Here is a 15,434-nt window from a genome sequence, read left to right on the forward strand (position 1 = left end):
TGGAGGAGGCAGGGGGAAGACACATGGGAGGCGATGCAGGTGGCAAGGATGTGCGTCAGGGAGCAGTGGGCCACTGGGCGGGGCTGACACAGGTGGCCACCATGCCAGCTGTCACCGCCCCCCCAGCTTCCTAGTTCAACCTGAGAGGACAGCACAGACAGGCCCTAGGCAGAGAGCCTCCAAGGGTCCCCAGAGGGCAGGTGTGGGACCCTGTGTGCCAGGAGATGGCTGGGGGCAAAAGTGCACGGGCAGGCCCGGCTCTCGTGTGTGTGTGCGTGAGTGTGTGTGCACGGGTAAGCGCCCTGCATGGGGTTCCTTCCACTGGCACACTTTAAACAGGAGTGAAAACAACTGGGAGGGCCTTAGGGACTTTTAGCGTTCTGTAAGTGGGTGACAGTGGCTCCGTGGAAGGAAGGTGGGTCCCAGCCCCACACCTTCACAAGCCGGAGCCCACACAGAGGGAAGAAAACAGGCCGTGGAGTCAAGGGAGCGCAGAGGACCTGGACTCTGACAGTTTCTCCTCCCAGCAGGCGGTGGCACAACAGCTGGGCCCACCCACCTTGCAGGGTGGATGGGGGGCGAACAAGACGGCTGGCCAAGGGCCTTCATGGAGTGCAGAGATTCTCAGCACAGGTCCCCAGGCCCAGGAAGAAGCAGGGCACGATGCCGGTGCGGGGGGCACACGCGGCCTTCAGAGGCCCCTGCCCCCCTGTGGGCCGGGCCCCAGCAGCAGGCGCCCCGTGTGGAAGCCGTGGCTCTCTGGGTGCCTCTCCTGCAGATGCCTCTCCCCTGCACAACGGCCCCACTCTCTCCCTCCGGGCAGTCTGCCCACAGACTCAGTCCTCACTGCTTCCGGATGCCAAGGCACCAGCTGCTGCCCCAGAGCCTGGCACCGCACTCACTGCAGCTGGCCAGGCCCAGTTTCCTGAGGTCACAGGGCAGCGAGGCTGGTGGGGCATCGGCCACACGGGGACAGCCACAAGCCCCACTCTGCCTACCTTGGGGCTCCAGTGGGAAGGGCCAGAAAACCAAGAGGAGGAGTCAAGGAGAAACAAGAAGGGAAAGACTGGCGATGTGGAGGGAGGCCACGTAGAGAAGGAGAAAGATGGACCATGAGGGACAGAAGGGAAATGGAGACAGCGCAGAGCTGTGAGGGAGCAAGAGGTGATGGGGGGAAGCAATCTGGATAAAGACGAAGGCAAGCTGGGAGGGGACAGGTAAAGGTGATGGGAAGAGGGCCCTCAAGGAAAAGGGGACAGAGACCTCCCAGGAAAGGAAGCCAAGGGTTTCTCGGGGCCTTGCTGTTTCCATAGCAACCAGGCCTGCTGCCCAGGCAGAGCCGGTGGGGGCAGGGGGGGGGGGGGCTCAAGGACCAGAAAAGGGAATGTGTTTGACCTTGAGTTTGCTCCGCATCCTACTCCCTCCCAGAAGCCGGGCCTCCCCTCCCACTCCCTCACCTTCACTACAGTCAAAGAAAATATTAAAGGGAAAGTCAAACAGAAAGAAAGGAAAGAATAAGGCAACCACGTGAGAAAGTGATTGGAACAGAACAAAAGAGGCCAGTAAAAAGGAGAGAGGCGGGCCTAAGGCTGGACCACGGCTGCCAAGGCAAAGTGGAGAAATGAGGCCATTCCTTGACTCCTCTGGGCTCTGGCTCTGGTCTCCTAGGAGAGGAGGCAGAGCCAGCCACTCTGGAGCCAGAGTCTACATGTTCTCCAACGCCCGTCACCGCCACAGACCCAGGTAGGCCCAGGGATGGAAAGAGGCTTGGAGCAGCCAGAGGGAACCTGAAAGAATTGGGGGAGAGCGACAGAAAACAGATGAGCAAATGCGAACAAGAAAACCCAAGGTGGTGGGAAGGACAGAGATAGCCCCTGAGTGGGGAGGAGGCAGTAGGACCTCTAGGGATTAGTGTGTCAGGTAAGCACGTGGGGGCTGCCCTGCCAACCATGCTCAGAAGAGCACCAACCAGATCTAAGAGGAGCGAGACCTGAAACAGCAGGGGGCGCTCTCCCACACCTCGCCGCGCGGACGACCCCGGAACTACAACTCCCAGCAGCACTTGAACAGTTACCCACTCCTAATAGTCCCTGGCACTGGAAGGGGGTCATTGCTGATACCTGTTTATCTCCCAGGGTCAGGGAATGTGGAGCCCCACAAGTGTCTGCAGTCAAGCTGAATGTGGCTAGAGACCAGTTGTTGTGGTCCTGGATCTCTAATGGCCATGGCGGGGCAGAGCAGCTGCCTCCTTTCCAGGCCCAGCTCAAAGCCCTCCTCTGGGAAGGTCTCCAACCTCCTTAGCCCCTCCCTATGCTCAAGCACTACAGCTGTCTGTTCTGCTCATTTGGCACTTACTGCCTAGTAACATCTTGTACTGCTCCCTTGGGAGGAAGTGTGATGTGAGAAAGAAGACCTGGGCACTAATGCTGGCTCTTGCACCAGCTTTGTGACCTTGGCCGAGAGGCAACATCTCTAAGCCCCAGCTTCCTCCTCAGGACAAAGGAACTCATCATCGACCTACCTCACAGGTCACCGTGGGCATCTAGAAAGAGACCAGACCAGGTGAGGCTTCATAAACTGTAAACCATTCCACAAATAAACGACTCTTACACTGGGATGTAACTTCCTCTGTGTGTATGTGCTGCCTCTCTCTCTAGATCAATGAATAAATTAACTCCTCTGCACAAAGTCTGCACTTTCCCTATACTTTGCACGTACCACACTTTATTGTAGTTCTTTGTTAGAACATCAATGAGCCCCTTGAGAACACAGCCCATTCACCCATTTAAAATAAATCTGCTGAGCACACACCTACATCTGTGCCAGGAGCTGTGGAAAGCACCAGGGGTATACGAACGAAAATACCCAACCACTGTCCTCAGGGAGCTCAGTCAAGTTGGGGAGGCAAACAGGTAAAGTGACAGTTACTCGCCGTGTGGCGAGTGATGTAATGGATGTGTAGACAAAGGGAACGCCGAGCAGCTTCTGGGTTTGCCTGGGGAGTTTGGGGGAGACTTCCAGTGTGGTGGCCTAGCTGCTTTTTCGAGAGTCAGCTGAAAGAGATACCAAATGGTTGGGGAAGAGGGCAGGGATGGCAGAAGTCCAGGCCAACAGAACAGCGAGTACTAAAGAATGGGACTTGATAGCCCCAGGGCTTGGCACCCACTGGAGCTCCTTGAGGGGTTGCTACACTGCCCTGTAAACTTCTTAGGGAAGAGAGTCTCTTAAGAGAGGCAGCCTCACACAGGTTCGAGCCCTGGTCCGGGAAGATCCCACATGCCATGGAGCAACTAAGCCCACGAGTCACAACTACTCAGCCCGCGTGCCACAACTGTTGAAGCCCACGCGCCTAGAGCCCGTGCTCTGCAACAAGAGAAGCCCCCGCAGTGAGAAGCCCGTGAACCGCAAAGAAGAATAGCCCCCTCTCGCCGCAACTAGAGAAAGCCCGCGCACAGCAACGAAGACCCAACGCAGCCAAAAATAAATAAATAAAATAAATGAATTTATTTTTAAAAAAAAAGAGAGAGAGAGAGAGAGAGGCAGCCTCAGTGCAGAAAAAAAAAGGAGCTTGAAACCTACAGCCCTGAGACAGGATAAAGGGGCCCGGGCTGGCCTCAGGGGCGTTGGCAAGCGTCAGTTTCCTCATCTGTAAACCAAGGGCAATGAGCCCTTCCACAGGGGGTTGTGAAGGCTCATTTAGGTGACGCATGTGAGACATAACTTATTATAAATGCCACATCTCCCATCCAGAATCTCCCTGGGCTGACACCTATCGTGCTTGCAGAATTTGATGGTTAAATGGGGGGGCTGACCCTGCTGCCTAGCCACTCTCCCAGAGAAACAGATACTTTCTAGTCATCCCTGTTCTTTGGCCTGAACAACTGCCACAAAAAGACATCTGTGGGGACTTCCCTGGCGGTCCAGTGGTTAAGACTCAGCGCTTCCACCACAGGGGGCATGGGTTCAAGCCCTGGTCGGGGAACTAAGATCAGCGCGGCCAAGAAAAAAAGACATCCGTGTTCTAGAAAGAGGTCATCAGGACAAATGGGCTTTGGGAAAGAAATGGAGGTTTGTGGCCCTTTACACCGAGGCAGGTACTGCGGGTGGACCTCAGAGGGGGTTGAAGGGGACACGCCTCTATTGACTCAGCTGCCCTCCAGAAAGTGAAGCTGGCCTACAGAGGGTGAGGGCTGGGCTCTCGGGGGACCGTGGGGTCACTGACCTTTTGTCGGCTGGTGCACATCGCTGGCTCCTCCTCTCCCGGCCCCCCCCTCGGAGAACAGTAAGGACCCTACTGGAGAAGCAGAATTGGGGAGTCAGGCACGGGGGGCTACCCAGGCAGTCCCACCCCAGCCTTGAGGCGATGGAGGGCCCTGTCCAGGGCGGAGGGCCGGCTTGGAGGTACAGGGTCGGGGTGGGGTGCTGCTCTGGGGACTCGCTCGCTTCAGGGCCTCTGGGGAAGGAGCCAGTTGACAAACCAGGAACCATCAGCCCCACAAACCCCGTCAGACTCACGACCACTGACCTCCCCCTCCTTGCCCATGGGTGGGGGGACGAGTGGAGGGGCAGAGGCCTCGCTGCTGGTTCAGGAGCCCCTTCTGCCCAACAACGTGCAAACAGGCCAGACCTCTGGCCCTGGGGGCTCTGGGCTCCCGTCCAGATTCTCCCCCACTCTCGGCCGCGCTCTGCTGGGCCAGGTTCCTCTTCTTCGACTAGTCCAACAGCCTGACAGAGCACCCCTCTTCCAAAACCGTCCCGTTCCCACACCAAAGCCCTCTTCTCCTCTTTGCCCATCCTCGAGGCAAGCTGGTTCTCCCTCTACACCTGTTCCTTTACTACCGTGAGTGCTCTCAACGTTGCCTTCATCCACTTCTCGGCCAGTTAGACCGAGGGGCTTCCCAGGCGCAGGGCCGCGCGCTCTGTTTGCTCCTTGTCCCTCCACCGTGCCCTCAGCAGGGCTGCGCACACCAGGAGGTCCTGCCTGGCTGAGCTCACGGTGGATGCGGGAAGGCCTTTCTCGGGGAGGACTTCCCGCTCGCCACCACCCAGCGCCCCCAGCCCAGGCCTCCAGAGTCCCGCAGGCACGTGTCACCACGTCTGGCCTCCAGGCTGCCTTAAGTTCTCCACCCAGCCCTGACCAGCGGCTCCCAGGCACCACACCTACTGCCAGACCCCACGAGATGGTTCTTAAGGGGAACTCAAGAATGGAGTTTAAAAGTCCTTGTCTGGGTCCTATTCCAACCCCAATCCCCAGAACTAAAGCTAGAATAACAGCTGGGCTGTGCCCTTTCGGGAGGTGGAGGGGTGGCTTTAGGGATCCTTCAGGGCTTCATCTAGGACAAAGGTGAGCCACAGCCAGCAAACCCAGAACCAGGCACTGAGATGCAAGAAGGATGTGAGTAAACCCACCAGGCCCTGACTCCCCACTCGGGACTTCCTCTTTCCCCACATTTCTTACCATAATTTCACATCCCTGCAAGAATCCCAGGCCTCTACCTCCCCAGACCTAAATCCATCCCAAATTCCCGATCTGAGTCTCTCCCCACAGCCCAGCCTTCATCCTGTAGGCTTCTGCTGCCTACAGGCTAAGGACACCACCCCGTCCCTATGGAAGATGAGCCCCAACAGAAGACCACCGGGGCAGGGAAGCAGTGCCTGAGGATCTGGGAGGGAGTCAGCAACAGGGAGGTCAGAGCTGGGGGATCAAGGTCAGGACTCCTGGGGTCTGTCTCCAGGTTTGCCGAACACCAGGGCTTTTAAAGATGGTAAGGACTTGGTCGAAGGGAGGCTAAAAATAGATGAGCGGTCCCAACGGTACCACCAATTAAACGCTGCGTAATCACTAGCAAGTCACTTCATCTCTCTGGGCCTAAATGTCCTCATCTGTCAAATAGGGTCAGGAGACATCCAAAAGACACAAGGGTGAGGGTGTACGGGGTGAGGGGAACAGCTGTGGAAAGGGGGCATCCCACAGCAGCAGGGTGAGGGGAATGAGGCTGCCTAAAATCCACTTCCTCCAGCCCATGCTTTTCTCTTTCTATTTGGATTCACAGAAAAGAAAGAATGATCAGAATGAGTAGAAGGAAATAAAACACCACCATGAGAAAGAAAAAAAAAAAAAAAAAAGCAAGATACACTATCAGGAAAACGCAAAAAGGTGACTGGAGACAACGGCAGGAGTTCAAACATCTCTTGATGTCAGAAACCAAGGTGGGATGAGGGCGGATGGAGTGTGTCGGGGGAGGTGGGAGAGGGGAGAGCATACACGGGGACCAGCCCCCCCCCCACCCCAGCGCCCAAATAAAATAAAGACAAGGCAGAGGAAGGGGGTAGGAAGGCAGGAAGGAGGCGGGACAAGTGGAGGAGGGGGAAGGGGGGCAAGGGGGGGTGGACAGAAAATCCAGGTGCAGGTTGGGGGCCATCCAATCCAATCCAAACCAAGCCAGAACTTCAAACCATACCTTCGCTGTTTAACGTCAGGTGAGCCGGACCTTGGAAAGGGAAGGAGAGAAAGAAAGAAAGGAGACAATAAAAGAAGAAAAAAGAAAGAAAAGGGGAAAGAAACAAAGAAAACACGAGTCATCAAAATCAGCCAGAGAGAGGGGAGAAAAAAGCTTTTGCTGCCACAATTTAAAAACCCTTTTTAACTTGTGACAGACATCGGGGGAAAGCCCCCAGCCCAGAGCTGAGGAAAGGGGCCCGATGCCGAAACAGAGGGTGGAGGGCATGAGAAGCGGGGGGAGAGAGAGAGAGAAAAGGGGGGCGCCGGAGAGGGTGAGGGGGGTACAGGCAGAACCAGAGGAAGGATTGGGGCAGGAGTCACTGCAGGGGGAGAGGAGATTTTGGTTTCTTTTTTTTTCTTCTTGCCGGAAAAAAAAAAAGGAAAAGGAGGAGAAGCATGAGTCTGGGAGGGCTGCTTTTTCCTTTTTCTTTTTTTCTTTTTTTTTTCTTCCGGGAGGCGGAGAGAAAAAAAAACGGTCAACGAGAAAAACGATTCGGATGGAGGAGAAAATAAAACACGACACAAAAATCAAAGCCACCTGGAGAGAGAGAGAGTGTCCTGTTAGCGCGGGATTGAGCAGACAAGAGGGATATCCAACACCCCCCCACCCCATCCCGTTACCCCACGAGCCTGGCAGAGACCGGGAAGACGGGGGTATGAAGAGCCTGGGCCTAGAGGGAATCTCCCACCAAAGGGGGCTGTGGAAAGGCATCTGTCCGGGTCCAATCCTCCCAACTCCACCCCTCCCAACAGCCTCCGAATGGGTAACAGGCACCCTGCCCACCTGGGTTCTACGAGGAAACTGGGATTCAGGAGGACAAAGTTAGAGCGACAGCAGGTTGGAGGAAACAGAATCTAGGGAAACACTGGAGCAAGGATGGGGGCTTGGATCCTTCCATAGGGAGGACTGGGAGGCCAGGCCAGCACTCTTGGACAGCAAAGACCAAAGAGGGCAGCCAAGACCCATGGGCGGGAGCCCCAGCTCTCTGAGAGGTCCAAACACCTCATTCGAAACTATTCTACGGACCCCCTTTCTCTGGACAGGCCCTCTCTGAGGTGACCCAAAAGCTGAATTGTGAAAAGGGAAAACAGAAGCCCGACAGCCAAGATGGAGAGCAAGATTGTGTGGGATTTTTTTTCAGGGGTGCCTTGGTCCCTTGAGAGAGCCTGGTCAGCCCTGATTTGGGGACCCCCTCAGCCTTAGGGGGAGAGACTTTGGCCCACTGGACCAGTACCCCAGTCCCCAGAAGGCATCAGCCAAGGAAAACTCTCCCCCAGAGAGGCTGGCAGCACCATGCCCCACAGCGGAGCTGAGACCCCAGGGCTCCCTGAGATGACCAGCCCCACCAGACCTCAGCCCCCGCCTCCCCCATCCCTGCACCCGTGGTGTCTGGCCAAGAGGATGGGGAAGGAACAGCCCTGCAGCACCACCTCGCCCTTGGAAACCATCCCCGCTGCTGAGGCCGTGAGATGTGGGCCCTGGGGGGAGAAAGCCGGGACCAGGATGGAAGATAGGGAAAAGCGCTCCAGGTGTCTCTGGGGCAAGGCTGAGGGCCAGGATGCCTGGGTTCCAAAAAGAAAGGCAGCAAAAAGGCCAGAAGGGCATGGCCAGGGCCCAAGGGCCTGGATCCTGTGGAAGATTTGGGTAGATGGTTCATGTTGCCCCCTTCTTGTCTCAGGCAGCACTGGTCTCTCCCCAGTGCTGGGTCTGAGGCCAGTCGGGGGAGGGGGCCACAGCTGCTAAGGGCTGCCTCAGGACAAAACAGCTCTTGGGAAGACACAGGTTTTATCCACAAAACCGGAGGGGACCCAAGCATTTGGACCAAGTCTTATTCCTTGCTCCGAACGCCCCCCACCAACTCTTTCCCCCAAAACTACCAGCATCTTCCAAACCTCCTGAATCCAGGACCCGGACCCAAGGCCCTAACCCCTCATCCATCTCTTCCAGGCCCAGGAGCCGAGTGACCTGTGAACCTGCCTCCTGTCCCCCCTGCCGCCTGTATCACTGCTGTGGGGGAGTGGCATCTCTGCCTCGAAGACCCTTCCACTGCCCAGCTCCCAGCCAGCCTCATTAGCATACGGCACTCTCCCTCTGTCGCCACGGCAACCAGCTGCTCAGCTCCCTCAGGAGTGACAGCACCAGCCATCCTGGGGAAGGCGAGGCTGGTTCCCTGCCCTGTCTACCTGAGACTCAGCCCAGCCTGGCCCAAGGGTGCTCTCCCTAAAGCCTGCCTCACCCCCTTGCCTGAAATCTCTGCTCTCCCCATGCCCCGGTCCCCCTCCTTACACCCTCCCCACCTCTACCTGTGGCATCAGTCCCTCCTCCAGCCACTGGAGAAGAGGCTGGTAGAGACGGATGGCATTACCAAGGGTCCTCTCCTAGGGCACTTTATCTGGCTGCTTCTGGGTCTTCTCTCCCTGCTACAAAAGGCTAGGGGGAAGGGGGTGGAGCTACCAGGATCCCCAAAAGGAGATGCTCGGTAGGGGCCTGGGGAGCAGGACGGCTGGGTCCCTGGGAGAAAGCTAGGCCTGAGGCACAGTGTCGAAGGACCAGACAAGAGGGTGAAGGCACGGAGGACTCAGAGATCTGAAGAGGGACCTGCAGAGTCCAGAGCGTAATGCCACCAAGGAGTCCCGCAGCCCACCCCCCGTGAAGCCACCACCTACCAGACCCACCTCCCCACTCTCAGTCTCGCCCCCTTACTCTCCTGACAAAACCCCAGGGAGGACCAACATCGAAAGAAGGAAGAGGGTTATAGGGGACAAGATTGTGAGACACACAAGCAGCCATGACACAAAGACACACAGATGCATCACATCCCTGGGTGTATACACACACACACACACACACACACACAGCCTCAGACACACACCCCTGCACAGCCACTGACCTGGAAGCACACGCAGGGCCACATCCAGACCAGCAGGCCACCATGGCGCCCCCAAGAGATGGCTAACTGGTCTCATTCCCCACTTGTCCCTAAAGCCCAGCTTCCCGTCTTGTCCCTCTATTCTACTATTCTACTTGTTTGGAGAAGAACTGTTTCCTTTTTCCTCCCCTTCAGCTCCAGGCCACTGTTCCTCCCCACAGCAGCCCTCCGGTTTCTTCTCTTGGGCTGGCCTTTTCCCCCTCCCCATTTCTCCCCTTTCTGCCCCTCTCTCCACTGTGTCCTTCCTCTTCCCGCCTCTACTTACCCCCTCTCCTTCCTCTTGTCTGTCTGCCCCCTGCTCCCTACCCCCCGAGCCCCTTTCCTCCACCCTTTTCCCCTCTCGTTCTCCTCCATCTCTCCCTTTGTTCCGGAGGAGACATGACATCAAGAGCAAGTAAAAGTCACATCAGCACTAAATCTTATCTCCAGCCCTCAGAAGGCTGCGTCCACACAGACACGCAGACTCTCTCTCGCACACACACAGAGGTAAACACTGACTCACGGAGAGGCAGACACAGACAGGACAGATGCAGACACAGATGCAGACGCTCCTACAGAGGCACACGGAGATGTGGGCCACGCCACAGAAGACACGATGCTGGAGGGGCACACACCTCTACACACACTCAGACACATGTACACAGGCATACGTGTACAGACGTGCACAAAGACACCCAGACACAACAGAGCAGCAGAGCTGCATGAACACGTGTGCACACAGATTCACACACACGCACACACACGGGTGCCTGCCCAGAGGGATCGGGAGACCTGAGGGCACCCAAGGAGAAGGGACATGAGAGAGAGAGACAAGCCAAACCATGGACACCACCAGGGAAAGTGGATTCCAGCCCCTTCTTTCCTTCCCCGGACTCCTGCATCCAGGGCAGGGCCAGGCCCGGGGAGCTCCCAGCCTGGGGCTGCACACATGCTTCCCACACCCGCTACTCCAAGAAGAAAGTGTGGGGCAGGTTTGGTGACTGGGGTCCTATCTCCCTCCCAGCCCGCTGCATGCCCTCCCTGTGCGGGCCACATGAGCTCCCCTGCAGCCCAGCTGTCAAGCCTGGACCATTCAACCCAGTCTTCCCTCCCTGACGTGGTCCACCTCGCAGAAGGAAAAGAAACAGGGAAAAGCATGGTGAGAGAAGGTTCAGACGGGAACACAGAGAGTGCCTGGGGAAGGACAGAAGCAAAGAGAGAGGTCCAGGGACAGAACCCTGGAGAAAAAGAGAGGCAAAGACAAAAACAAGAAAGAGAGAGAAGGCAAACGAAGCAGAAGACAGGGAAAGAATGGACAGAGAGACCCCGCAGCGAGGCACGTTCCCCACCCTTCCCCGGGCCTGGGCTGAAGGAAGAAGCAGACCATCCCTACCTACCGAGGCCAGCCCGTGGGACAGGGGACAGGGGACTACAATTGTGTCAAACAGGAGAAGCTGCTACCCAGCCCACACCCCCTGACCCGGGGACCCGACCCCCTCCCCATGCCTGCGCTCTTCAGACCCCGGAGCGGATTCTACCCAAGCACCACCCCCAGCCACACCCCAACCCCTGGCAGCGTGGCCTTTCTAAGCTTCCTCAGCTGGGCTGGGCAAAAACCCATCTCCTCAATCATTTCTGGACACTTCTGAATGCTCCAGCCCCCTCCCTCCAGCTCCACCCCCAGTCTGGTCTCCTCCCAGGAAAGAAGAAAGGCCGGTGGGCAGACGTGCTGAAGACAGACAATGGAGGGACCGCCTCTACCAGGCAGTTCTCCCCAGCAAACCAGAAAGAGGGACCAGGTGAGAGGCGGGCCGAGGCAGCCAAGAGGACACCCAGACATCCTTCCCCGGGGACGCCACACGTGGGCAGGGGAGGGAACCACCAGGCCCCCCGGCGATTGATCTGCCACACTAGCAACCGAGAGGTATCACTCACCTTCCATGGGGTGCTCCTCTGCAGGCCGGCGAGGTTCAGGAAGGGGGATGCAGAAAGAGAGAAAAAAAGGAGGACGGTTAGCGAGGGTACCAAGGACAGGGCTCCAAGGGGAGTGATGGAAGGTGGGTCCAAGTTCCCCTAGCCCGCCCAGGCCCGGACACAGGTCACCCAACCAGGAAGGCCCTGCGGGGATGAGACAGAGCCTCACACACAGGGTCACACAGTCCAAGGGGACATGAGCCTCGAGTTACACTTCAGGAAACTGAGGCCCAGGACAGGGAGGTAATCGCTCAAGGTCACATGGGAAATCAGAGGCAGAGCCAGGGGCAGCAGTCAGGCGCCCAGACTCCCGCAGCGCGCTCCCCCCACCCCCGCACTCCATCGCGTCTCAGAGACAGATGGGGACACGCTCACGCCGGGCTCACCCTCAGTGACACACTGACACACATAGGCACTTGATGATGCAGAGACATGCATAATCTCTCACACGACTCACACCTGAAGCCTGTGCACACTCAGGCCCAAGCACTCCCCACCGCCACCCTGTCGGGGGAGAAAAGTCAGCGTACTCAGAAAACACAGTTTCTGCCTGCAAGTGCCGTGTGACTCCCACCCCAGTCGCCCAGCCTCTCTGAGCCCCCAGTACCTCCTCTGCAAAAACGAGACGGGTGGGCTAGAGCTCCTCTGAGGGCCCTTCTGGCTCTGGTTCTGTGATTCTGGGGTAAATGCCTTCTCAACAGCTGGGTGTGGCAAAGGGCCCCCGGGCCGGACGGGCCACTTCAGGGGGCCAGACCGGGCCCATCCCTCTGTCGTGCCACAGCCTTTGGGCAGTCAGCCCTCACCTCTCAGGGGCCTGCCTGGGCCTGTCCCTGGGGCTCACCAAAGAGATCAAGAAAGAAGGAAGGGAGGGAGGAGAGAGGCAGTTCCTTCAACTAAGCTCAAGCAGGCTGGGCTCCGGCCTGCTCTATAAGAGGGCCAAGAAGCCCCCTCTGCAAACATTTCTGACCTGCCCACTTACGGGGAGCCTTTAGAGGAGGCAACAGGGGGAAAAGGAAGAGCACAACCTACAAACAAACAGACCCATTGGGCAAACACACACGCACGCAATCACACGTATGTGGACCCAGGATACACATGTGTACACGCAAACAGCTGTTCAGGACACACTCACGCCCGTGTGCACACACTATCTCCTACCTCCAGCCTCACTTTGTGTTCTCTTCTCATCCGCTCTTAGGGGGTTAGCTAAACTCCAGAAACACACACTGTCATTTGTCACACCTTATAGCACGCCCACAATACACACACACAGGCTGAATGCAGAATCAATACGCGCGCTGTGACCTAATACATCATATGAGATGCACCCGCCACGCCACCCCACACGCCCTCCAGTGGCTAGAGACACACACCCCAGGAGGAGCACAGCCCCCTTTTGCTATCTATCGATCTATCAGTCTCCTGTTTTCTAAACCTACACACACAAGCCTTTACATATCCACGTGTGTTACAAACACACTTCTATACAACACAGAGCTTCTTTTACCTGACAGCTGCATCCCCCAAAAGCCGTGTATACACTGATTCCCTTAAATAAACTGAATCACGTGACATTTATGGTGGGGAGGGGAGCTGGCTAGGAAGGGACCCTCGGGAAAACCCTTGGACTCTCGAGAGCAGCCCTGTGTCCGGATCTCTGTCGCAGTGTGCTGGGGCCCTGGTCGGTCAGCACACTCACGTCTCCAGCTCCTGCACAAACAAGGAGGCACATCACCCGACACGGCGGAGATTTCAAACCCTATTCCCACCTGCCACAAATGTGGGCCGTGCTATGCTCAGGAAGGTCAGACGACCAAGTACAGCCTGCTGCCTGCATGAGTCTCCCCTCTCCTGGCTTCGCAGAGGGGCCCCTGGGGACTCACTGGCTTCTCTTTCTCAGCTGCCCTTCGCTTTCTGCTGATTCACCTGTGCCCCTCACCTGCCATCACGGGCCCCTCCAGGCTCAGCCCCAGGCCCTCCACGCTCCTCTCTCTTCTCCCGCCCTCCTCCATGAGAGTGCACTTTCGTGGCTAAGGGACCCCCAAACCTGTATCTTCATCCGTGGCCTCTTCCCTGGGGGCCAGTCCTGCACCCCCAGCCATGCGCTCTGCGATCACTCAGCTCCTGACACCCAGACTACCACTAAAGCCGCGTTTGACATCTCCACCCGCTGCAACAAAGCTCCCGTTTCCCTGCCTTCAGCAAGGGCACCGCTTTCCACCAGAGCTTCTTGAACACCCAGCATGTGCCCCACACTCTGCCAGGCTCCAGGGAGGCCCAGAGTTAGCCACGTGCCAGACACCGTGTAGACCCTCAATGTGCATTGTCCCCATCAGCTTCCCAGCAACCCCCACAAGCTGGGTGTGTTACCTACCTCCTTTGCAAAGAAAAGGACACTTGCCCAGGAGCACAAAATCACCTCTGCCTTTGTCCACTGCGCTCCTAGGTCATCAGAGCCCCCATGCTCACCCCTGACCCCCGGTTTCCTTCATTAGCCTCCTGCTGTTTGGTCCCCTGGCCCACGCCCAGCCTCGCTCTTGGGCACGTGTACCAGATACACCTAAGTACTGCCATGATCAACACACATGCACAAGCACACACACACGGTCAGAACTTTTCAGTAGCTTGGGTACAAACCTCTCTTCTGTGCTCCCGATCTGCCTTCAGAGAAGCTTGACCTGAGTGTCTCATGGGCTGAATGTCCTCATGTCCAAGATGGACCTCAAAACCCTCGCCCCTGCAAGCCCGTTCCTCCGGCCTGCACTCCCGGATCAGGTCAGACACCCAGAAATCAGCCTTGCTCTTTTCTTTTTCACACCAATCACCAGGTCCTATCAGTTCCAACCTGTAAAACTCTAAAAGCTCGACTCGACTCCTAGAAACACTTTTCATCCCTCCCTCACCATCAGCACAGCCCCAAGGCCAGACCCTCATCAGATCCTCGCCTCAGAACACTGATAAGCCTCTTAAAGGACCTCCCCCTCCAGCCAGTCTTTTTATCCCGGAAGTCACAGTCCAAGCACCGCCAAAGTGGTCCAACTGAGTCACGACCCTGCTTAGAACTCTTCAAGGCTTCCCAGGGCCCACAGGATCAAGTCAAATCTTCCCAGGAAAGTCCATTTGGGTTTGACCATGCCTCCCTCCAACCTCCTTTCCTGCGACAGTCCAGGCTTCAGCCACACCCAATTTCTCCCCCTTTCCCTACTATGCCACGTCTCTGCACATACTATTCCCTCGGCTTGAAACACCCTTCCCCATGCTCATTCCTCTCACCCTCAGCTGCCTGAGAAAGTCGACTCCTGCTTTCAGACCAAGTCAGTATACGTCGGTCTGTGTTCTGAACTGACCTCCTTCTTTTGTGCCAGTTCTCGATATGTAGCTCGGGTTGTTATTTCACTTATCGCATCTCTATTGCGATTGTGTTTCCATGTCTGCTTCCTGGCTGGACTGTGAGAGCTCCAAGAGGAAGGACAACGTCTCATTCATCTCTCTATATCCAGCTGCTTACACAGTTCCTGGCTCAGAAAAAGGCAGGCCTGTGTTTGTTGAATGAATAAAAAATAAGAAGTGGACACTTCTCACTTACCCAGCACTTCAAATGTGCCTGGCTCTTTCCATGCCTCGTTTCCCTGCTACCTCATCAACAGATACTACTATTACTCCCTTGTAAAGATGGGGAAATCAAGGCTCAGAAAGTGGAAGAAACTTACCCAAGGTCACACTGGTGGTGAGAGACAGAGTCAAAATCTGAACCAAATCTGTCTGGCTTTAAAAGTTTCGATGGGCTGCATTCTTGGCCTGAAGTTCAGAACTTCTAGAAGCTGGCTTTAATCTACAGTTCTGATTTTATTTCCCATAAAGCACAACCATCTTGGTCTGATACACTCGACTCACACCCTCTGGACTCCTCATTTAGACCATTTTCCTGGCGGGGAAACCCTGGTCTTTTCTTTTACCTCCACAAATCTCACTCAGTCATCCTTCAAGATCTAGCCAAGTCCCACCTCCTCCTTGAAGCCTTCTCTGACCACAAGGGTTAATAATCATAG

General features: G+C 56.5%; 1 protein-coding gene across 7 annotated transcripts in view; it reads right to left on the reverse strand.

The window, feature by feature from the left end:
• Positions 1–15,434, reverse strand: part of NRXN2 (neurexin 2) — a 98,685-nt gene that overhangs the window by 75,627 nt on the left and 7,624 nt on the right. For 5 of the 7 annotated variants that reach the window (XM_068554406.1, XM_068554407.1, XM_068554403.1 and 2 more), the window contains exons 2-4: positions 11,347–11,364; positions 6,462–6,491; positions 4,223–4,294 (exon numbers count right to left, since the gene is read on the reverse strand). In XM_068554406.1, coding sequence (XP_068410507.1) covers positions 4,223–4,294; positions 6,462–6,491; positions 11,347–11,364 — 120 coding nt within the window. The remainder of the gene's footprint in view (positions 1–4,222; positions 4,295–6,461; positions 6,492–11,346; positions 11,365–15,434) is intronic. The other 2 variants (XM_068554404.1, XM_068554401.1) reach the window with 2 other exon arrangements.

Source organism: Eschrichtius robustus, chromosome 11 (assembly GCF_028021215.1).
Source record: "Eschrichtius robustus isolate mEscRob2 chromosome 11, mEscRob2.pri, whole genome shotgun sequence".
Lineage (NCBI taxonomy): Eukaryota > Metazoa > Chordata > Mammalia > Artiodactyla > Eschrichtiidae > Eschrichtius > Eschrichtius robustus.